The 22,646-nt window shown below is 46.3% G+C and overlaps 1 protein-coding gene across 1 annotated transcript in view; it reads left to right on the plus strand.

The window, feature by feature from the left end:
* The first annotated feature begins 349 nt into the window (after window positions 1-349).
* SNTB1 (syntrophin beta 1) overlaps window positions 350-22,646 on the plus strand; it is a 116,018-nt gene continuing 93,721 nt past the window's right edge. Inside the window, exon 1 of the mRNA XM_005241207.4 lies at window positions 350-998. Coding sequence (XP_005241264.2) covers window positions 476-998 — 523 coding nt within the window. The 5' untranslated portion in view covers window positions 350-475. The remainder of the gene's footprint in view (window positions 999-22,646) is intronic.

Below are 22,646 nucleotides of genomic sequence, written 5' to 3' on the forward strand. Positions count from 1 at the left end.
CTACTTCTAATCCGCGTTATAAAAAAGTCTCGGAGAAGCACAAAGTTGCCTTCCCGCTGCACGCCCCCTGCCCGCGGCCCCACCGCCCCCCTGCCGCGGGCACCCGGGCAGCGCAGCCGGGGGCGTCACCGCCGCTCCCCGCGGGGCCCCGCCGGCGCTCGGAGCCCCCCGCCCCCCCGGCTGGCAGGGGGCCACAGCTCGGCGGGGACGTGTCCCCCCGGGGGGGGGTGTGGGGGGGTGGGCCGGGACGCCCCCGGCCACGCGCGCGCTCCCCCGCCCCCGGCCACGCGCGCCCGGTCCGGCGGCGGCGGGCGGTGCCGCCAGGTGCGCCCGCCCCGGCGCGGCCCCGGGGGGGCGGCCGCGGCTCCTCGCCCCACCCCGCCGCGCCGGGAGCTCACCGCCCCGCGGCTGAAGTCCGGTACCGCCGCGCCGTGCCGGGGGTGCCGTCACTGGGCGCTTCCAGCATGCTCCTAAGATGGCGGTAGCGGCGGCGGGCGGCGGCGGGGGCGGCCGGGCGCAGCGCAGCGGCTGGCTGGAAGTTTTGGTGCGGGAGCGCTGGCACAAAGTGCTCGCCAACTTGGGCGGCGAGGCGCTGGTGCTGAGCGGCGAGGAGCGCCCCGACGGCGCGGCCCACAACGGCCTGGGCGGCGATGGGGCGGCGTGCCGCGGGGCCGAGGGCGGCGGGGGGGCGGCGGCGGTGCGCACCGCCTTCACCGACCCCCCCGAGCAGGTGCCCGAGGCCGTCTCCAACAAGAAGCGGTGTGTGAAGGTGCTGAAGCAGGAGCTGGGCGGGCTGGGCATCAGCATCAAGGGTGGCAAGGAGAATAAGATGCCCATCCTCATCAGCAAGATCTTCAAGGGGCTGGCGGCCGACCAGACCCAGGCCCTCTACGTGGGCGATGCCATCCTGGCCGTCAACGGCACCGACCTGCGGGATGCCACCCACGACGAGGCGGTGCAGGCGCTCAAGCGGGCCGGCAAGGAGGTGCTGCTGGAAGGTAGGGGCGGGGGCCGGGGGGCAGCCGGGTCGCCGGCACGTCCCGGGGCGGCGGGCTTGGGGGGGCAGGTGGGCTCGGCAGCCGGAGAGACGGCGGAGCCGAGCCGAGGGGGGTGAGGAGGTGCCTCCGTGCGTCTCGGTCCGCTCCTCCGGGCGTCGTTCCAGCAGGGAGAGCTTACACCGCGCCGGGACCCCCGACGGTACGCGTTAAGGTGGCCCCTCCGGCGGGGACAAGCGCGTTACCGGGCAGCCGGGCGGGAAGTTTCCGGCTCCGAAGCAGCCGGCGGAGCCCCCCAGCCCCGGCCGGTAGCGGCGGCGGGTCGGCTCCAGGGTGAGAGCCTGGCCGAGCCCCTCCGGGTGAGGGATCCGTGGGATCTGCCGTCTGCGCGTTTTCGTGGCTTTTCAGCCCAAGAAAGGTGGGGGGAGTTGGGTGCCGGGAGAGGACAGGGTAAGGAGTAAAGCGACCCCCCGGACCGTAAGGGCTTGGGAGACTTTCCCCCAGCCCAGCCATCTGGAAATGCCCGCCACCTCTCTCTCCCCCAGTTCCTTCCACCACCCCACTCCCGACTAGGGATGAGGGAGGCAAAGAGACTTGGACGAAGCTGGCAGTGCCTCCCTGACACGGTAACTGTCCCTGCAAAGCAGTGGCTTTCCTTTCTCGAGGGTGACTGAAACGGTTCTGGAAGGAGTAGCCTCAGCAGCCGAGCCCAGAGTAAGGAGCAGACGTTGGTGTGTGTGCAGGGAGGGTGCCCGCCCCCCGAACAGGACGGGTGTTGGGCAGGGAGCAAGTAGAAGCAGAAGCCAGGTTCCCCAGGACGGTGAGTTCCTGAGAGGTGTTCACAGGTGTTTGATCCTTGTCTTCTTACAAGGGCTAATTTACTTGCTCCACCTGAGAGTATGAACAGCTTCAGAAAGGCCCTTGGCACGGATTTGGTAAAGCGATTAACACACTGGCTGAGAAGTTCATTTACCTGGAGGTCAGTGGCATCTGAGGCATGCTGCTGTGCTGTCGTTCCCTGTGCTGTCCGTTGCCTTCCTCCAAGCCATCCGTGCTCCCACCTCCCTGTGCCTGTAGCCCCTTTGCTACCACATGTTTTTTTCACGTGTGTCTTCATGGTGCTCCTTCAGAGAAGCAAAGGAGGTGCTGCTGCTGGTTAGGAGGCGCAGCTGAGGGTCACCCCTGAGCAGCCGGCTATGGCAGAAAGTTACAGAAAAAGTTTGAAGGGAAGACAGGAGGAGCAAACATCATCTGCAGTCATGTGTGCTGAGAAACTGGTGTTCTCCACTTGACAGTGAAAACTGTGAAGGAGTTAGTGCCCCATGAGGATTTAAGAAGCTGAGGGCAATTGTGTCTCCCCTCCCCGCATGCCCAGTGCTGCTCATGGGACCAAAGTGCATAGCGTCCTCAGTTGCTGCAGCTGAACTGTTGATAAAGATACCTGTGAAGTCTTAACAGGAGCTTCTTTTTGAGGTCTGAATTGAGGCTGGTGCATCTGAATTCTGTCCCTGGTTTGTTTTATGCAGTTTAAGGGCTTCCTGGGGTGCAGGCCAGGCAACCGCTGAGCTTTGGTGTGATCCAATGACAGCACATCGTGCTTGCAACGGTCTCCCTCCCTCCTTGTAGTGCCTGCAGTAACCACCTGAACAGGCTGCTGCCGTACCAGTCTTTAAAAAAAAATCCCTCAGTTTTCTTCCCGGTAAGAGTGAAGATGAAGCTGTTTCAGCGTGGACTCAGCACCCTCTTTCTCTCCCCTCCTTTCATCGCAGCTGTTTTCTTGCATTTTCTTTGCTCTGTGAAGGCTGATGTGCCTCAGTGGATGTTTCTGCAATTTAATTTGTAATTTGTAAATCGAGAGTGTATTTCAGTAGTCATCCCTCTTCAGATTTAAAATACTCTGGCACTGAACTTAGTGTTTTGTCCTGCCTTTCTCTGGCTATTTCAGCGGAGTAACCAAAATGAGAGTTGGCCACAGCATTGCCCCAGAGACGCTACTCCCTTCAGCCAGGAACCTCTCTACATGAATGGCTTGTGTGAACACGCAGTATAAAACAGTTCTCTGGGATTCAATGTCTAACTTTGAAACTCTTTCTTTGGTAGTGCAGTCTAAACCGGTCTTTTTACTACTAAAGCAAGAAAAATCCAAAAGTATTTTTTCCCTTTAAAGTATAGGAGGGAGAGCCTTGATTTTCCTTTTCTTCCAGACAATAGGAATTTGCCATTTCCTGACTTCTTAGAGAGTTGTATCACAAAAAAGCAGCCTGTGCTGGGGCAGGCAAGACCCCTGTGCAGCTCCTCTCTAGGATCTTTCTCCAATTGACAGAGCAATGCCAGCATGTGTTCCCAGGGTCAAAAATGTAACATTGACTTTTTCAGGGAGATTCTGAGACTTGCTTGTGACTTCCAGAAAGCCAAATTTGCAAAGGCACGGCAAGGTGTGAAGCACAAGGGGTACATTTCATGGTGCAACAGGGCTCTGGGTATTACCCAACGCGTTGTGCATTCCTCGAAAAGGTCTTACAGTTGAATTTCATAGGGGTTATCAGCAGTGAAGATGTGGTCAGTATGGCTCAACAGACCCACCATCAGAGTGCTGGAGCCTGTCTGTTATATAGTGTCCTTCCTAAAATTGCTTGCTCAGTGAAATGAGGCATTTACTAACTCAGCACTGAACTGTAGACTCTCCTGCATTCCTGTGTGGGGAGGAAGGGAGCAGAAAATCCCTCCCCAGCCCTCTGCACTGTGTGTGGGCAGCAGGGCTGGCACTGGGGTGGGTGGCAGGAGGAGGAAGGCCTAAGAAAAGGGGAAGGGATGGGGCAATGCTTCGTTTTAACAGTTGCCCCTTTTGCTGCGTTGATCGTTGTCTCCGAGCTGTGGGAATAAGAGATTGCGTGCTGAAGGTTTACGGGTGGCATGGCTGCCGTAGCTGTGCTGGGGAAGGGGCGTGGGCACAGCTGTAAAGCACACTGGGAGAGGTCCTACTCTAGCAAATTTAATAGCCTTGCAAAGTTGTTCTGTCCTCTCATTTTCCATTGCTGAAGGACACCAGTCTGTTGCAGTCCTCACTTGTGTAGTCCAGCTGCTAAGCTAAAGTATCCGTTCCTTCTTACAAGTCTGATCTGTGGCATTGGCCAGGGTGCCTTGAAATCAGGTCGGATTTGGTAAATGGAAGGGAAATAAGGCAACAGGCGGCATTGCCATAGGAGGAGCTGTAAGGCAAAAGATTCAAGAGGAGAGGGAGGTGATAGTGAAGAAGGACCTGAGCCCTAAGAAATCCTGCTCTCTCCTCATCTGCAGGGATGGACCTCTTCTGCCTGCAGGGTTTAATTTCCTGTGAGCTTTCCGTCACAGCTTGGGCACAGGTGCAGGGGAGCAAAGTAGCCAGTGAGCAGGGGTAGGGGAAGCACTGGTGTTGTGCTTGTCAGCCCTGGGTGGCTTCTCAGGTGTTCAGAACATCAGGATGGAGCTTCTCGACCGCGTTCAGGAGCGCAAATAATTCCCCTATGTGAGAGATGAGACAGCCTCCTGGTACAGTGCTTATTTGAAGGCGTGGAAGGCAGCTAAAATTATCATGACAGCTATTGTTTGTACATATAATTTCCCTGCGGTTCTGTTAAACCGGGTCTTCTTAAATAAGCACTTTGGAAAATCAAGCAGCCTCTCTTGTGCCATGTGAAGCACATTACATTCAAGTGACTCTCAAGACACGAAAGGTGTTTGCTTTTATCAGAGCATCCTAGATGAGAGCAGTCCCTCGGCATGCTCTGTAATCAAGCTGGTTGTGCATGTATTCTCTACGTGTTCGGTGAAAAAATGAAAAATTGAGGTAGCCTGTGCTGATGTCAGACAGGACCCTTCTGCATGATGCTGTATTTGGATGTGGTGAACCCCCCCCCTCCCCACATTAGTATGTTTTTTGCTAGCTGGCTGCAGGATATTTGTTTCAGTTGCATCACTTCCTAACTTGTTAAATGTGTGCGGATGAGCTTCTGATGATGGTGGTGGAAGGTACGTAGCAGGAAAAGGAGTATCTTCTAAGTGTTGCTAGAGTTTTTAATTGGTTTTGAGCGATTCCCAGTTAAGCTAACACAATTGCAAGGTAGGGCTTACAGCTCCCGTGAGAAGTGGCGCTCGCAGCCTGTGTGGGTTTGCAGAAATTTCCCACTGAGAGGCAGCCTCCTGCATTGTGAATTTTAGGGTATGGATGGTAGACTATAGTCCCCTCTTCTCTAGCCCTCTTGAGCATAATCCACAGCTTTAAAGCAATGTGAGAATAAGCATGGTGCAGCCTGTACCATAGTAACATGTATTATTTTCCAAACAATATTCCTGTAAGAATTGTAAGAATTCTCCCCTTCCTACCCTTTTAAAATTTTCTTTGGGTGAAGCGAAACAATTTTGCTTGTGTGAATTACATGATCAAATAATGTAAAATAGGCAGGGGCTACTTGTTGACTGTATTTTCCTATCTTATCTATGTTTTCATTGTCTTTCAGTAAAGTACTGACAACAGGAGATTTCTGGGGGTTAACAAAATACAATATTTATCCAAGAAAGTGTGTCTCTTACAAGTATAGGGAAAAAATGAGGCACAGGGCACTTAATAAGTGCCTACGTGACATAAATACTTACTACAGTCAGGGCTGTAAATCTCAGTGATTACAAATTGTATGCATAGTTACTCTTTACACTTCTAGTAAATGTAAGGAGGAAACACTTGAACTTTTTTTTTTGGTGCCGGCGAAATATCAGTTAGGGAAATGCTTTATACTTGGAGATTGTAGCATGTTTCATAGCCTGTGTAGCTGCCCTTGGCACACATCAGTTTGAAAGTGAAATTGAAAGGGAAAGGAGCAGGTAATCTTATTCTCAAGAATAGCAGGTCTAAGCAGTCCCTGAGAATCTCGGGTTTGATTGTTTCAGCTGCCTGCAGCTGATGGGGAAGCTTGAGTGGGAACACTTGATGTGTCTTTCATTGATTAGATTAGATTACAAGCTAATTTAGCAGTCCAGACAGCCTGTATCACTTTTCACAGATAAGAATCAGTACATCTTCTTGCAGTAAATCTGGTACAAGTTCTTTTTCTCGGTTACTGTAACGAAAATAAGGCAGTTGTGGGCAACACATTCTTGGATTTATTTGAACCAAGTGCAGGGTGCCCCCTCAGCCCACCCACCTTGGAAATCATATACTAAGTCCTATAGAAGGGACTTAGTACCAGCTCCTTAAGGGCGCTTAGAAGATTAAATGTGTCTAGGGATCTGGGATTCAATTGCACATACAGAGTCTACATGTTAAGTATCATTAGAAAAAAAAAAAAGCATTTTTTAAAATCCCAGCAGTAATTCCTTTGTGGAAGATTAAATTGAAAACTTGGTATAACTCTTTGAAGAATCTTTAAACTGTTAGAGTAAAATTGAAAGCTGAAGGCTTTTGCTATGGGGAATGAAACAGTGTTTGTATCTTAATTTTGCTGTGGCAGATGCCTTTTCACTGAAGGCCAGTCCCACCTTCCCAGGAAGGCATTTTTACATGAGTGATGGCCAGCAGCACTGGCCTCCCCCGATCCCTGCCACGGTCAGGAACGCTTGCTGCGTGTCCGTCCCGAGGGAGCTGGTGAGGAGACTCCGTAATTCAAATTAGAGTTGGATTTGGAACAGCCCAATACAGGTACTGATCCCAGTAGGCTAATGGTTTCAGGTATAGGTTTGGAACAATTTAATTTATTTATTTTTTTTTTTACTTTCTTAATCTTGCTGTTTTCATAACACTTGGTGTGGAGTTTCTCCTGGTAGTAATTTATCTGTAAATTTGACTGTAAGTATAACATCCATTTGCATGCATTCAGAGTTCATAAGTGTTGGGGAGTTAACACATTATTTCCATTCCATTTTTCTAATTTAGATTTCAGATCGTAGGATTATTTTATACTTTATTCTGCAAGATTATGTTGCCATGGCTACTTGTTAGAACTGGTATAGCTACTTAAGGAGAAGGGAAATCAGACGAAACAGTAGTTCAAGAGAGCAATAGCATATGTAAATGAACAAAATATGATGGGAACAAAGCTGTCCTGGCACTGCATGGGAGACTGGCTTTCCAAATCTGAAAAAAATTCTTCAAGCATCTCAGAAAAATAGTTGGTGAAGAAGGGATGGCAACAGTTTCTAGAACATGCAAAAAGTCTGAACTATATATCGTATAGGGTTTGTGAATAGCCTATATAATGCAGTTTTGCTGGCCTTGATGGGGTAGGTGGAGGTGAGTGAGAGTCACCTCTCTTATCTGCTCCTGACCCCCCACTGGTCTTGCTACAGCAGCTGTAGCTGGTGTGAAGTGAGCTTCACTTGGCTCAGCTGTGCCACCTCTCCAAACCTTAAATGATGTCAGGCAGAGAAAAACGCTGCTGTCAGCATGAGCTGTGTCTGTGCTAAGGGTCTTTGCCAGGACATCTGTACTTTGAGCAGTCAGGGAGAGCATCATACTGTTGTGGTGGATTGGGAAAGAGCTAGGAGCCTGAATAGTAGGAATAAGTAGTCTGTTTTGGCAGGGGGACAAAGGTCGTTAATGGTAGAGATGGGAAGGTACATCAGGGGAGTGGCAGCATTTGTACATGCCTTGAGGAGCATCACTGCAAGGAGGGGGTTAGAAGATGTTTGAGGTAAGGCATGGCTAATTTGGGCTAGAGAAGTGTGTGAGAAACTACAAGGTATGTAGAAAGTGTGGAGTGCTACGTGTTGGAGAGTGTGTTACGAGCCTCCTTTGTGCTCTTAAATAAATGGCTGTCAGCTGCTATTTTGCAGGACCGAGAAAGCTGTTCTGTGAGGCTTGGTCTCCGTGCTTCAAAAGATGGTTAATGACCTTGCCTTCTGTGCCTTGCACTTCTGGAAGAGAGAGGATTCCTTGAAATTACGGCTCCCAGCAGCTTGCAACCTCTCAGTCCAGCAACACTGAATAATGAACGAGGATGCGAGAGTTTTTTACCTAACTCTGCTTGCAGGAGAAGTTGGGAAAAGACAAAATTGGTTAGTCCATTGTCTGCTTAGCTTTCAAAACATACTTTTCTCCAGAATGTAATTTAACAGACTTGCTTACAAAAGGTTTAATCAACTGTGACTAGTCCTTCAGATTGCTTTACTGCTAGGTAGGTATTGCTTTGCTGTTGGGTTAAGTTTGTTCCTTCACGTAAATTAAATTAAGGGACATAATTTCTGCATAACTTTTTGGCAGAGTTGAATTTCCGGCTGCTGCTACTGTACATTTCTGTTACGGTCTGGCTTTAATTTTGTCTGTCTTGAACTTGAACTGCTGAACTCGTTACAGCTTTCACTGCGCATACACTAAGGGCATGACAGGGTAGGTCACTGCCAAAGCAACACATCTGTATTGTAGCCATTGAATAAAATGGAGTTCTTAATTGTAAGGAAATGAGCCAGAACAGTAGATGTGGAGAAACTATCTCTGATTAGAAATGATTAACATACAGCACACTCCTCCTAAAAATGTTGTGCAGCTTTTTGCTGAACTGTTGGAAGTTATGCTAGTTGGCACAGCTCTAAAAGTCATCAGAACTAAGGCTGTGGCTGGGTTTATTCCTCATGGCTCAGGGATGTTTCCGTCTAAAGATGATAATGTATTTGAGCAGTGAGTCTGCTTCAGGCACCACACAGGTGAGTAACTTGTGTGTGTGTGCGCATCTGTGTGAATAGCTTCTGTTCACTTTAATAGCATGCTAAAAAATGGTAAATTCCTGGTATGGGTATCTGAGAAACAGGATCCTTTTTCCCAAGTATCCAAAAGTTAGAGACATAATATAAAAATAAAATTTTAAAACTTTTTTTTTTTTTTATAAAAGGACTGTATCAGAATATGAATTCCCTTTGGCAAAGGAGGCACTACTTAACTGATTTGCTTCAACAGATAACGTGACCTCATGGGACTATTTATCAGCCTTGTGCACTTTCAGGGAAATGGGACCATTAGTTAAGCTTTATGTTCATTTGCCATAGGCATCTTCTGCTGGTGCAATACCTGTTTTGGCTTTTAACATAATCAAGTAGTTATGAGGGAGTATTGAAAGCTATACCGTGGAAATAACGTACCTCCACTCTTGTCTGAGTTATTTCAATAATAGCTGTTTTCAGGATGATTTACTATCCTGACACCTGTGTTTTAACTGCCGTTGGCTCGGATTCTACAAGTGGAGCAAGAGGCAGCTGTGAGAAGATGAAGATGCTGGAGAGGTTTACTGTTATCCAGCATGTAGCTTAGGAAGCTGCTGTAAACTAATAGTTTTACCTCGGGCAGCGAGAGTTTATCTGTTTATCCTGGAGTTTGGGCTTTAATCACTGTGAAGCAGCCTGGAAGGATGGAGCTGGTAGGGGGGCTGGCAGGACAGCAGTGGCAGATGTGATTTCCCTCGTAGCAGGCAGCTTCCGGTTGGTCTTACTCTTGTCAGGCAGGAGCCAGCAGGATCCTTCTCTTGCTGACATGAAGCCAAAGGAGGGATTTAATTACTGGATGTTCAGGAATATTTTCCAGGAATGAGGTGAGCAGGATTTACCTTCAGTACTTGCTGCTTGAATTGTTTGTGTGTGGCTTTTTTTTTTTTTTTTGGTTGATTTGGGGGATTTTTTGTTTTGTTTTGTGGGATTATTTTTTAGGTTTGGTTTGCTTTGTGGGTTTTTTGCTTGCTTTTTTTTTTCCGTGTTGGGTATGCTGTGGACAGAAAAATGGCTTCCAAATTACCGTTGTTTCCCAAAGAACACATGATTCTTGGTAACTCTCCGCCCCTTTTGACTTATTTGTCCTGTCTCATGCAGTGACAGATTTTCCTGGTACCCAGCCTCCTCCATCAGCGATATGTGGCTAGGATGGAGGGGTGTCTCTAGAGAACCAGCAGGGTTACCTACTATATAAATATGTACCTAGGCACAGAGACACACACCATAAGGTGTATTTATATGCATACTTCTGTAATGAACAACACCATCAACAGGCTTCCCTTGTTTGAGGCTTGACCTTCAAATGTGCTTGAAGACAACACGGTTGCTACCAGCTTTACGCTGCTGGGGTTTTGCCAGGTCTGGAGGGGCTGAGCTAGTCCCTGTGTTACCCATCAGGTCTCTGCTGTGAGGGCAGCATGGTGGGCTGTCCTGGCTGTATGGAGGGGCTTTATCACACCTCTGTGAAGCCTCTTCCAGAGCTGGGGATGTCACTGATTGTGAGCTCCGTCGAATAAAGTCAGGAAGATGTGCCTACTGCAAGAGAAGGGAGCAAGCTTCAAGCTGGAATGACTTGGATGATGACAGCAGGCTCTTGGTGAAGAGCTCCAGGTGTTATTAATGTGCTTTGCCTGAATTAAACCCATCTAGATTTCAGAAGCTTGGCTAAATGGCTGGTCCAAGGGTTAACATAGCACAAATTCTCCGAACAGCTGAGGAAGTCCTGACCACAGTGGTGGGGACAGACACAAGCAACACTTAAACCTGCGGACAAACCTCAAGGTGCTGCAGATGCCACAGCTAATCTGCTTGAAGCCATTGTTGCTTTTGAGGCTTTTGCTGGCGCCGTCTTTAGGGACAGCGATTGAGTTGCAGGCTGATGCTGGTATATTTGTAGACATGGCTCTTGTCTAGCCCTGAGGGGGAAATCTGTATTCTTTTAAAAATTTAAAATTTAAATTTTAAAAGAGAAAAGAACCTCATAGTAACTTCAGTTGTCTTCATGTTTGTGGAACACTGGAGAAATGTCTGACCAAAAAGGCAATAAAAGAAAACATTTTAACTCTGGAAGAATGCAAGTTAAAGAAACTAAGTTTAAGAAGTTCCTAGTCCATTCAGCGAACAGCTATCTGTATAAATAAGCAGACGTAAGTGATGTACGAGGGCAGGTCATAAAGAAAACATTGCAGTAACAAACGAGTGGATTTTCCACTTAACACGTTAAAATCAACCTGAAAGGCTCCGTTAAGGAAAGCCATAAATTGAAGTTCTAAGAGATAGCATATAAAATATCCCTGAAACTCAAAATGATCCTATGTCAGTTTTATCTTTTCCTTTCACTGTGTTATATCTATTTTAATAAACATGTGGGATAGACTATCAAAAGAGCAGCACTTTGTCTGTGAAGCCTTGAGGAAATAAATAGTGAGTTGGGCATATTGTAAACCTCACCCAATAAAAATAAACTTAAATTGACTCTGGTCTTTGCCTGTGTAAGGACTGCTATGCTAGGACCATTCTGTGTTGATATGCTAGGCATACCTTGAAATGTTAGTATTTAATGCTTGAGCTTTCTTTCAAATCCTTGCAGAGCTTTTTGTCCACGTGCATAAATGGTCTTAAGACCTTAGAAAGGTTTCAAGGTTCACACTCTTAATAAAATATTGAGAATAAATACCTTTGGGGTTTTGAGGAAGGAAAGGAAGGGTTGACCTGAAAACATACAAGTTTCTGTGGAAATCTTTACGATGTTTTAATTTTGAAATGGCATTTTATATTTAAAAAGAAAGCAATTTGCTTTCAAAAGGCTAATTTGAACTTGCTTTTTTTCTAAGTAGGATTTTCTGTATGGAATAGCAGAGAATTGCCCAATGTACCTTCTTCTCGTGGAAAATCTTTGCAATTGTGCCACATTTATCAACAGGCAATTTTCATGGCCGGAAAGTTTTGACCAACTCAATGCAGTAGTTTTTTTCCTCACTTTCTTAAAATGTGTAATTAATTTTTATAATTTAAGGTATTTATTCTGTTCTTTGGAAACTTTACACATGCTGTTCTCCTTAATCACTTTGTTCTGTTATTTTTCTATCAATATGCATGTTGTGCAAAGTGGATAAGGATGTATATTTGGTACGAGCCAAGACAGATATGCTTCCAGTGAAGAAGTCACAAGTGAAATATTACATGAATTCCTGTAAGAAACTTACATTTGATCTTTTCAGTTAGTCATAGTTCTGGGGCTATGCTTCGTTGTTTCAATGAAGCTCTTATTAGAAGTCTTGATTTCAGAGGGAAATGAGGAAGAAACTTCTTGAGTCTCTAAAGCTTGCCTAAAATAGCTCTTCTAAGTGTAATTTTAATACCTCCTCAATGCAGCTGTAAATTAAATTGGGCCACTACCTTTTTAGGTCTTGCTGTGTTGAAGACTTTGTGTAGAATTGTATGCATATGAAGGAATCAAGAAATGTTCATGAAACCATGAAGGGTGGGAAATTATTTCTGTGGGGGACTATACAATGAATTATTTTGTTTTTTATTTTCCTTTTGCTTTCTGTTCACTATTGTGTTGGCTGATGTTGGTTTAAATGTCACTGTTTAATTCCAGAGCTGACCTAGCCCTGGTGTTGACACCGCTATAAACATCTATCAGCGATTCTGTCATGGGCACAAGGTACAGGTGGGTAAACACATATAGCATATGCCATGAGCTTGCATGCGTTTTGTACATGCATTTGCTCATATCCAAGACAGAATTTGTTTGTTGTCAGTGCTGTATAGATTAAGTTAATTGTTCTATGAAAATGGAAATAAATAGAATCTTGATAATACCTGCTCTGAAGGAGTTTCTGGGTTGGTTCATTTGCTGGAGTGCTTTGCAGGAGGCTGCACCTGCAATTTTGTTTTTTCTTAGGGTCAGTGTTCTCCACCCAGACCCGACTGTCTGTGTCTGGTTGTCTGCAGCCAAGCCTCCAGCGATGAGTGGGTGATAGCCAGGCTAGTGGGGACAACCTTCCATCTGCTAGAGAGTGCCAAGAAAGGGGAGTGACTGTGGAACAGAAGGTAGGAGAGCAAAAGCCGCCTCCTCTTTGAGTTGGCATGTGCTTTCCCATTGATTTCCATGGGATTAGGGTATTTTTTAGCAAGCAATATTGATGTAAATCTCTGATGGGGGAAAAAGAGGTGTCTCTGATACCTACTGCATTCATTCTCCTTTAAAATAATACGGACAGTTCTTTGGTCCTTCCTGGGTGACTCACTTCGCTGGCTTCCTGCATGGCTGAACAAACCCGCTCGCAAGCTTTTCAGTTGAGCCTCTCTGTTAACATGCTGCTTTACTGTGCTTAGCAAACCTGACTCAGTACTCCCTCTCTGCAACCCTTTTGACTTGTCCCTCCTCCCTTTCCGCTGCCCCAAAGACCTTGTAAAAGCAGCATTGTAAAATAGATGCGGCAGGAGTTCAGTCTCTGAGTTCAGTCATTTTGTGCAATAATAATTGTTTAAACAATTGTTCTTTCTTAATCTACTTTTCTGTGCTAATCACCAAGGTTGAATAATTTGGCGCAGTCGGATCTGTGCCTAAGCTGTGGGTCCTTGTCTCAATCAAAACGTTACTTCTGAAACCTCCACAGTTACTTTCAAACTCCAGGGTGACAGAGACTGTATCACCAGCTTTCCAAAGGGTGTTTCAGGTTTTCTTTCTTGTTCAGAGCTAAGCTCTGACCTCTGCAACGTGTTTTTTAGACACACTAAAAATAAAGTTAAACTGGAGCAGGAAGCAGTCATTGTTTTTGGAGACAACAAAAATGTAGTTGCAGGTGAAGGCTGGTTTGTAGAGCTGTGTTTTCTCCAAAAAGCTGCACCCAGCAGAAATTTGACGGCTTTCCTGTTGAACGGGAGTTTTCTAAGTGCCCTCCTGCCCTCTCTATAGCACTGCCAATGCACACATGGTTCTCCTGGACAAACTAGTTTGCTGCTACCTTGGTGCCATTGCAGTCTGTAACGCCAGACTGTGACAGTCACCAGAGATATTCTGGGTTTGCAGAGTACACCAGGCCCAAAGTCTCTGCGTGTCTTGCCTCTGACCCAATGATACAATGCTCCTCTTGCCCCCACGCCAACCCCCCTCGTTTTTTCTGGATGTCATTAACCTCCTTTCTTGCCTCTTACTGCATCATTTAGGGTGGGAGGCAGCATCAGAAAAAGTTTGATGTTTATCAGCCTGATTATGCAGGAAAACCTGCAGTTGTAGCTGAACAAGTTAACTGCATAATCAAAACGTTTGCTTGCAGACTTTATCCCGGCTGGCTGCTTTGTGTGTCTGAAGGCTGGCAGATCCCCGCTGGGGATCAGCGCTGTGTCAGGGCAGGCTCCATCAGCTGCTGATGGCCACCTGGCAAACAGCCAGACCTGATGGTTTTCTTTATCTCTGAAGAGGTGCTAAGTTGCAACCACAGTTCAAGAGTGATTGAAAAGTGACAGAATTGGTATCGTCACAAGACTGTACATAAACTGTAAGTCTGCTGTGTTTCGTGTCTGAGGTCTTGGGGGAATTTGGGTTAGCTCGGGAGCCCTGAGGTCTCCAGACCTGGAATGCAACCCAATTACCTTGTGGTTTCTTTCCTTTTAAATATAGGCATCGTTAGAATGTATAGTGAGCTGAAATTAACCCCTGGTTTTAAACTTGTAATCATAGGTTTGGAAGAGTGTTGCAAAGAAAGCTCTTACAGTATTACATGAAGAGTAGCCAGTTAAGAGCATAATAACAGATTCAGGAAAGTCGGGTGAGACACAGCTCTGCAGTAATAACTCCATGCTTTTTGAACGTTATTCCCTTGATAAATGCTAGGAAAAAAGGGTAATGTGAGTCTGATTCAACAGGCACTTCAGCTGCAGTGCCCCTGGCATCAGCTCCTCAGGGGTTGAGTTCTGGCAGAAGGACCCCCATGGTGCTGCCTGAGCCCTCTGAACAGTCCTGCTGAAGGACACTGTGTATGACACAGTGGCCAAGGAGGACGGAGAAAAGAAGGCCTGTTCATCTCAGCTTGCTCCAGGGGGACATTTGCTTCTGCCCCAGGACCACCTGCTACCGTGTTCCTGTTTAGTATGGGAGGTGATGGAGGGGACTGAGCTGTGAGGGGCACTGGCAGCCCCTCTCAGACCAGCCGTCCTCACGGCTGCCTCACGCTGGAGGATCCACGACTTCTATGCACAGGTACTCCTTGAAAGTGCTTGTAAAGCAAAAGTAGGTCACACCGTCTCTTCAGCCTTTAAATAAATACTGTGCAATAACAACATGTGAAAATAGATGAAAATACTCCTCTTTGCAGGCTGAAGTGGGGTGGGCAGGCAGCAAGGGCAGGCAGAACGTCCTATCCATCTCTCCGCAGCGTGTGTATAGGCTGAAGTTTAGCATGTATAGGCTCCTCTCGCTGTGCCCTGATCCTGTAACTGCATAGATGAGGATGACCTTTGTGTACGTAACATGTCTTAATTGATTTCATTGAAGCTAAGTTTGGGTAAGACTGTGCAAGACGAAGACACGTGGTTTTGTTTTTCCTCTCCTGTGGGCATACAAGTGCTGATTGCACTATATAAAGCTGCTTGCTCTTGAGTCTGTCGCCATTCAAGGTGAGGAGAAAAAGGGTTTGTGTTTTTATTATCATTCCTCCCTCCCAACCTGTGCTGCACCAAAACAAACAAGCAAACGGTAGCGATTGCCAAGGAGGGAAGAACCATTTTGCAGATTGTAGCTTTTTCCGCTGGACAAATGTAGCCACATTTAACTTGTTTTTAAATGTTGACTATACAAATTAAACTCCCAGTTTACACAGTTGAGATTTTCATGGGCACTCCACACAAGAATTCTCAAAGTGCAGCATTTTGAAATGATGACTTTTGCTAGGAACAGTCTTTGGGGAAATGGGACAGTGCTTGTGTTTTTACCCTTCCCCCTTCGACGCCAGCCTGTGTCAGGCCAGTGATGGGAGCCAAGTGGGAGAACTGTGGCCAGTTCTGAACAGATCGGCCTTTGTATCCCCAGCACAAACATCCCTCTTCTTTCCGAGGGAACGGGCAAAACGGGTTCTGACCCAGCACGACCGGCTGTTTGCGGCTTGTCTGTCAGCAGGAGAGAGACAAGTGCCTCCTCTGTGTCCTGTTAAAACGCTGCTGCAGAGCGAACTGTTGAGCAGGCAGTTAAACAGTTTGGATCTTTGTAATTCAAAGGTTAACATGGGCCACAAGGTATTTCGTCTGTGTCACAAGACTACCCAAGTCACTCTGCAGAGGTTTTCTCCTCTGGTTAGAGGCTCACAGCTGCTTCGCTGCCCAGGAGCATAGCATGGAGCCATGCAGAAGCACCAGTGCCCAGCAAAGCTGCTGCTGGTTATTTCTTTTCTTGGCAGCTTAAGTCTTCAAGTGTTTAGTGGGAATACTTTTTGTGGGAGCAAGTTAGCAATGACAAAAGCCAGTAATAAACCTCTGTCATTGCTTGTTACTTTGGAAGATGTGCCCTTGTGAAATTTAGGAGGAGAGCTGGAGTTGATGTAAAGAGTCTAATACTGCCCTTTTCATTTGTATAATATAAACACTGATGCTATTCAGGTGCTTGGTATTTTTACTGGTCCTGAGTAAACTCTGTTCAACTGAAGTTACTTCCCAGGGCCCAAGAGCTATTCACATTTTTCCTGAGCATGGTGTAGATTGGAGCACTTCTTGCAGTAGCAAGGTGGGATGTCTGAGACTGTGGTTTCAGGCTTTGCCGTGTTGTTGGTATGGCTCCTTTGGCTTTATCTCAATTACCCATCAGAGGAAGAGGAGGAAGACACTTAAAAGCTGTTTCTATCCGGAGCACTGCTCAACTGCTGCATCAGCTGAGATTCCCACTGTCTGTCCTCACAGCTCAGCCTGGCACATTGTAAGCTGCTGAGGTTATTCAGGCTGATCCTATCTGTAGCAAAGTGCTTTGATCACCAGGGCCAATGCTTTTCACACCCTACCAGCTGTGTAGCGAATGTGGTCTGATTTCTGTGTTTTCTAGTTGTGCCCCAGATCATTATGCCTCAGTTAATGGCATGGAACCAGGCTTGGGTCATGGGCAGCTGTGAAGCCGGAGCCTACAGGAGATCCGTACATCACCTTCAAATGTTCTGTCTGTATTTGCAGTAGTGGTGATGGACTGTGTGAGGTGGGCCCAGTGGCTGGCTGCCACGGTAGGCAGTGTTATTAATGTCTAGCAACACTGATTAGAAATCGAATGCTACAGGATCTTTGTGCTGGAGACAATGCCTATGCTTTGTTCCTCTGGCTCACTTGTTAGACTGATACTTCTCTGCTGCTCTGTGGTTGTGGGCTGGGCAGGGCTTCAGCAAATAAAGCCAAGCGGAACATGCCTTTTCAGGTCTGATTAGCTGGCATGCTCCCTTCTGAGTTGTGGGTTTTGATGTTTGTGCTGTAGAGGTCACAACAGAGGGGAAGTGTGATCGTGGTGCCTTGGCGTGTGGGGTCCTGGCGTGGTCTTCCCTCTGGGGCAGAGGAGCACTGAGCCAGCACAGCACTAGAGTGGATTGCGGCTGGGATGCTGTCGTCACCCACTGATGTTTATTATATGCCATGGGGCAGGAGGGAAAATTCTTCGCTGATACCATCCCCATACCACATCTGCCAGAGAAATCTGTCTCCTTGGTAGTTTCAGACCTTGCTGGGCTTCCTGGCAGCATCCGTCAGCCAGACCGCAGCCCAGGCTTCTAGGTAGACTTTAATTTGCTATCAAGAACGATCATATTAATGGCTTAATTTTATTTTTTAGCAGCTATGAAACAGATTTTATGTGAATGAAAGTGCATTGTTTGAGCACTCGGAGAGTGCAGAAGAGAGCCCTTTACCTCCTAAATTTTTTACGTTCTTGAGTAATTGTGAGATATGCTAACAGGGAATGTGTTTTAACAAGGATGCAGAGCTAGAGGCCACGTGAAATGAAATTTTAACCTGTGCTTCTGTCAAGCTGTAAAAAGGCATTTGACTTTGTTTTGAGGGTTAATGTATGGGATGCAGTCTTTGCTCTTAAAGGAACATTATCTAATTGGTTTGGGCTTTTGGTTGAAAGGATAAATCATTCTCACCTTTCCTCTGTTTTTTATTATTATTTTTATTTGTAAAATGGACTTGCTTGTATCTTTGAGTGCTTCCTCTTGCTAGCTTTACACTGTGTCTTTTTACTGATTGTGTAGAGACCTTTGCTGTCCCCAAAATCTCAGTTTCTAATTCTGAGCGTTAGAAGGTAATAGGCAGAGAAGGGTGCTTGTGATTTTGTTTTCGCCTTTTTTACGGTTGTTCAGACCTTTAGAGGGGATTCCTCTTATGTTCGGCATTTAGGCTACACTGAGCATCCCTGCTCTCAGGATGGGCAGCAGAGAGAGAAACACGCTGAGTGGTCCTTGGGAGATGCTGCTCTCCCTTCTCACTACAGGGGTACTAGCTCGGCTTCCAGTTATACCTATTAGGTGATTAAAGTTATGTGACATAGATCCCTCTCTTACAGCTTTTTTCTTTGTAACCCAAGGACAGTTCTTTATTTCTCAATTCTCACTCATTTACATGGTTCTCCAGAACTGGGATTTTGAGGGAAGCAGTATTTGTGCAGAGCAGGATACAATCTGAAGAGCAGAAAGTGCTACATAGCGTTGTTGTATTGCAAATAATAAGCTATTTGAGAGTGTTGGCCTGTAATTGTGTTGTATGTTTGCCTTGACAAGAAACTTGCATAAGAAAAGCCCATCCCTGTGCTGCAGTGCACCTTTTTGTGGTTGCACTGATTTAACCATGTGCAATGCCACACCAGAAGCAGGTTTGTGTTTGTTGTTTGTTTGGTTTTTTTTTTAATTACATGGGCTATAGGTATGCTCTAGAAAAAAGATGTCATCTCTAATGCTTGTTTTTTGGGTGATGGAGTTTACAGGGCAGGCTTGAAAGTGGTTGTGCTGGCAGAAGGGAGCTGTGGACTCCAGCATGAGGCAGGAGAAGCGCTGAGGCTGGAGAAGGAGCCCAGTGAGGTAATTTTGTTGCTGAAGCCAATGTGTTGTGAAAGTGCAGCGTGAGCTGAGCGGGACTTTCCTGCCCTTCTCCTGGCCTCGGCAGCTCCTTCCTGCTCCTCTACGCAAGCTCTGACAGCTTCTCTGCTGTGGCCATGCTGCATGTTGGGGTGCTCCAGGTCCCCAAATCAACTACCTGGGTGGCAGCAAGGTCAGGGGAAGCTTGACTCGTTAAGAGGTCCCATTTGGGGACAGCTCATATTTAAGATCCGTGTGAAGCTGTTGTGAAACTGTGTGCGATCGTGCTGAGGCTTGTTTTGTTATTGTCAGCGTGCAATGGATGAGGTCTGGTCCTGGTGAAACCAGCTTCAAACACTTGAGTGATGGAGCAGGGCCAGGATCTCTTAGTGTTGCAAATTGTGCCACAGTTGAGAGAAAAAAACCCTCTCTCTCTTTCCCCCCCCCAAAAAAAAAAAAAAAAAGCGCTAGACTTCTCTGTGACAATCTTGAATTTTTGGTGTTAATTGTCACCTACAAGTTAGTGTGTTTCTTACCTGCTTTGTAGTCTGCATATCCCATCTTTTATATAACCTTGTGTTGCTGCTTAAGGGATTTATATAAATCTTTCATACAGGCTGTCTCCTGGATTGTGTGTGGGAGTGGGAAATTCTGCAGTAGTTAAAAGGACCTGTCCTGAACAAAGGCTGGGTTGATTTGATAGCAAGAGTGATGATCCTAGAGTTGAAGTGAGGAGCAAGAGCCAGAAAATTAGACAGCCCCCCTACTTCCAATGGGTGAGAAGAGGGGCAGCCACGTCTTGTGGTGCCCAGGAGCAAAGCACAGACTCAACTGAGACTCTGGAGTTGTGCATGTTTAAGTGTTGATTCGGATTAAGACAGGATGGGAGACTGAAGTGCAGCAGCTTTACTTGTATACACCTTGCTTAAGGAAAAATACATCTTATTCATGAATGGGTTTATGTACATGTAATCCCTTAGTTTCATGCTCTTACTAGCCTTGCATAGACATGTCTTAAAAGCTTCAAATTCACTATGTTCCTGGGCATGCTAAATTTGGTCCATACTGTGCAGCTGGTCACACTCGAAGTGTAGGAATTTTGTGATTTTTTTTTAGTGCTTGCATGGGTCTCAGATGTAGATGACTTGTTCTGTGCTAAACCAAGCCACACTGTATTTACTGTGCCTTCAGGACGTTTAATTATATTGACTTTCCTACCCATTTCACAGAGCTTATAGTTGAGTTGCTTTGAGCTCTGCAACCTTTCCAAATGCTCTAGTTTATTTATGTAAGATTTTTTTAGTATATTACTTCCGTCTGTGTTCAGTCCTTGTCCTATTAGTAACCACTTTGATTTAAGTTGCTGCTTGTCACTTCTTTTGTTTATGCCTTCTTCCTTCTGAGTCTTGGTGACTCAACCTAAGTGTGGTTGTTCTTTGCACCTCCACCAGTATTTTGCTCCATGGCATGCTCTTCCAACATATTAATTAGTATGGCAATGCTACTCAGAATACCAGGTGTTTGAATGCTTGAAGCCTTCCTTTCTTGGAAAAAAAAAATATTTAAAACAAAAAATTCACAAAGCATCCCCAGAATTGTAAGAAGATTATCTTCATTAGCTAAATTAGAAAATTATGAAGTGTTGCAAAGATATGAGAAAAAAAGAATGAAACAGCAAAAAATTTGGATTAGCAGGCTCTGAAAGCATCTTGGGAACTTGACTCACTGCTCTGATTGTGCAAAGGGGTAGTGACTCTTAGGTTTGGTTGCAAGACTGACTGCCTCATGCCTGCAGGATGGTTTTGCATTTTCTTGTTCAGGAGTTACAGCTTCTTACTATGAGGGTGCTTTCCAGGTTCTCACACCGGCTCTTCCAGGAGATTGAGTACTGCGGTGTGGAAATGCAATTTTGCATGATCTAGAGACTTTAGTGGGCTCTGTTAATCTGGGCTGAGTTAATGCACATTGGAGAACTTGGGGTGTGGTTGATAACACTTAAAACTTTTCTAAAAGGTTGCTGCTGTGGCACTGACCTCCTTCCACCCCCAGCTGTGTGTTCCTGACTCTTCTTCGTGCAGCTCAGGCATTTATCGGAGTTTCTGGGGGTCTGGTTCAGAGAACTAAACCAGCAATAAATGGGAGCTGTTGCGCTGGCCATGCAGCCCTGAACTGTCCCTTAGGTGAATGCTGGTGTTTTTGTGATCAGGCAGAGAGTTGGTTCACCCAGCTAAACATGAGGTGTCTGTTTTCCTGTTGTTTCATCAACAGGGTGAAAAGGATTCCCTACTTGAGCATCTCTTCTCAACCCTTTGCTGGCTCTGACCCCGCTTGCTTTGTGGTCAGAGCTAGTGAATGGCATCTCATGGTGTCCCTTGGGCTTGGGCCAGTTCTCATGATCCCTTTTACAGTTTCTCGCCCAATATAGTGCCCCCAGCGCTGCAGAGGGGATGGCAAACAGTAATTCATGGATAGGACTGAGAAGCTGGCCTGGCACTTGTAAACCTGCTAGAGAAATCGTGATTACACGCTAACCAGTTTTAGCCTGCAGCTGGAAACTATGGTCTGTGAGCAGCCACTGAACCCATTGCTTTCAGTGGCAGCAGCCTTCTTCATGTGCTAATCCAGTGTTCTGGGTTGGTGGTTTTTTTTCTTTCCCCTTAACTGATACATTTTAGTATAAGATCAGTTTGTCTAAAACTTTCAGATTCTGGGAAAGTACAAGAAATAAGAACCAGCCAACAGTGAAGGCAGCAAGCCTGGAGATTAGCATGGCTACATGAGTTCCTGGGCTTCAGGTTACCTTTTAAATATCCCTACACAGTGTTAAGCTGAGTGCCCACAAGAAAGTACACAGTGAAGGCAGTCAGAAAACCTTCAGGGAGCTTTGGGTGTAGAGCAGATGAATGGTGGCACTGTGTCAGTTTATCTTGACTGATACAGTAGAATCATCTAGTTTTCCCCTCCTCTTCTTGCCTTCTCCTCTCTGCAGTCCCCAGTGGTTGGTGTGAGCTGCCAGTGTCCCTTTCGTTCAGATCAGAGGCTGTGGGGTGATGCTGGTGACACTGGGATGCAGCGCGTGGCACAGGGAGAAGGTAGAGGACCGGACTGCATAGTTGTACTAGATGCACCCATAAGGATGATTTTTTTTTTTTTTTTCTCTGTACTTTCCTTTTTCTATCTGAGCATAAAATCTTTCACACTGCATCTCTACATGTATTCCTGTAGTTCTTGCTCTTCCAAGTTCTTTTACCTGGCTCTGCAGGCTTATTTCTTTAGACTTCACAAGCATTTACCTGTCATCCCTCCTTCTCCCTTAAACTTTGCTTTTTTCTTTCTTTTTTGCCCTTTAAGCCAGCACCAAGACAGAGTGCTTAGGCAGCAATTTTGAATACAAATCTTCTTTTCTTTGCTTTCCTGAAGTTGTATCCTCGCTGAAAAGCATCTTTGGATGACCAAGGCCTGTGCTCTTTCCTGGAGCAGGAGTGGCTCTGGTAAAGCCTTTCTTGGCTTGTGAACTTTGTGTGTTAGTTACAGAAACTCCTCACCCAGTTTTAGTGGTGGAGCAAACCCAGGTCTCAGCTACACCTTTCTCAGCTCCAGAGGATGAAGCTATTGAAAGTTCAACACTTCAAAGCCTATCAGTTTTGCACAGGACAGAGGAGGTGGGAGGATTTGGCATCTTTCCTGCAACAACAAAGGCAGCAGGAGGTGCAAAATGTGAGTTTGAGACTCAAAATATTTTTTTAATTTATCTTGAAATTAAACAAGCTGAATCTGGAAAGGAATTAAGGCATTAGTCTGCCTTAAGTTATTTTGGCAAAAGTGTAAGCCCTCTTTACACCAGTATAATATTCCTGGAGGAACAGCATGGACCTCAGAA

This window comes from Falco peregrinus, chromosome 3 (genome assembly GCF_023634155.1).
Source record: "Falco peregrinus isolate bFalPer1 chromosome 3, bFalPer1.pri, whole genome shotgun sequence".
NCBI lineage: Eukaryota > Metazoa > Chordata > Aves > Falconiformes > Falconidae > Falco > Falco peregrinus.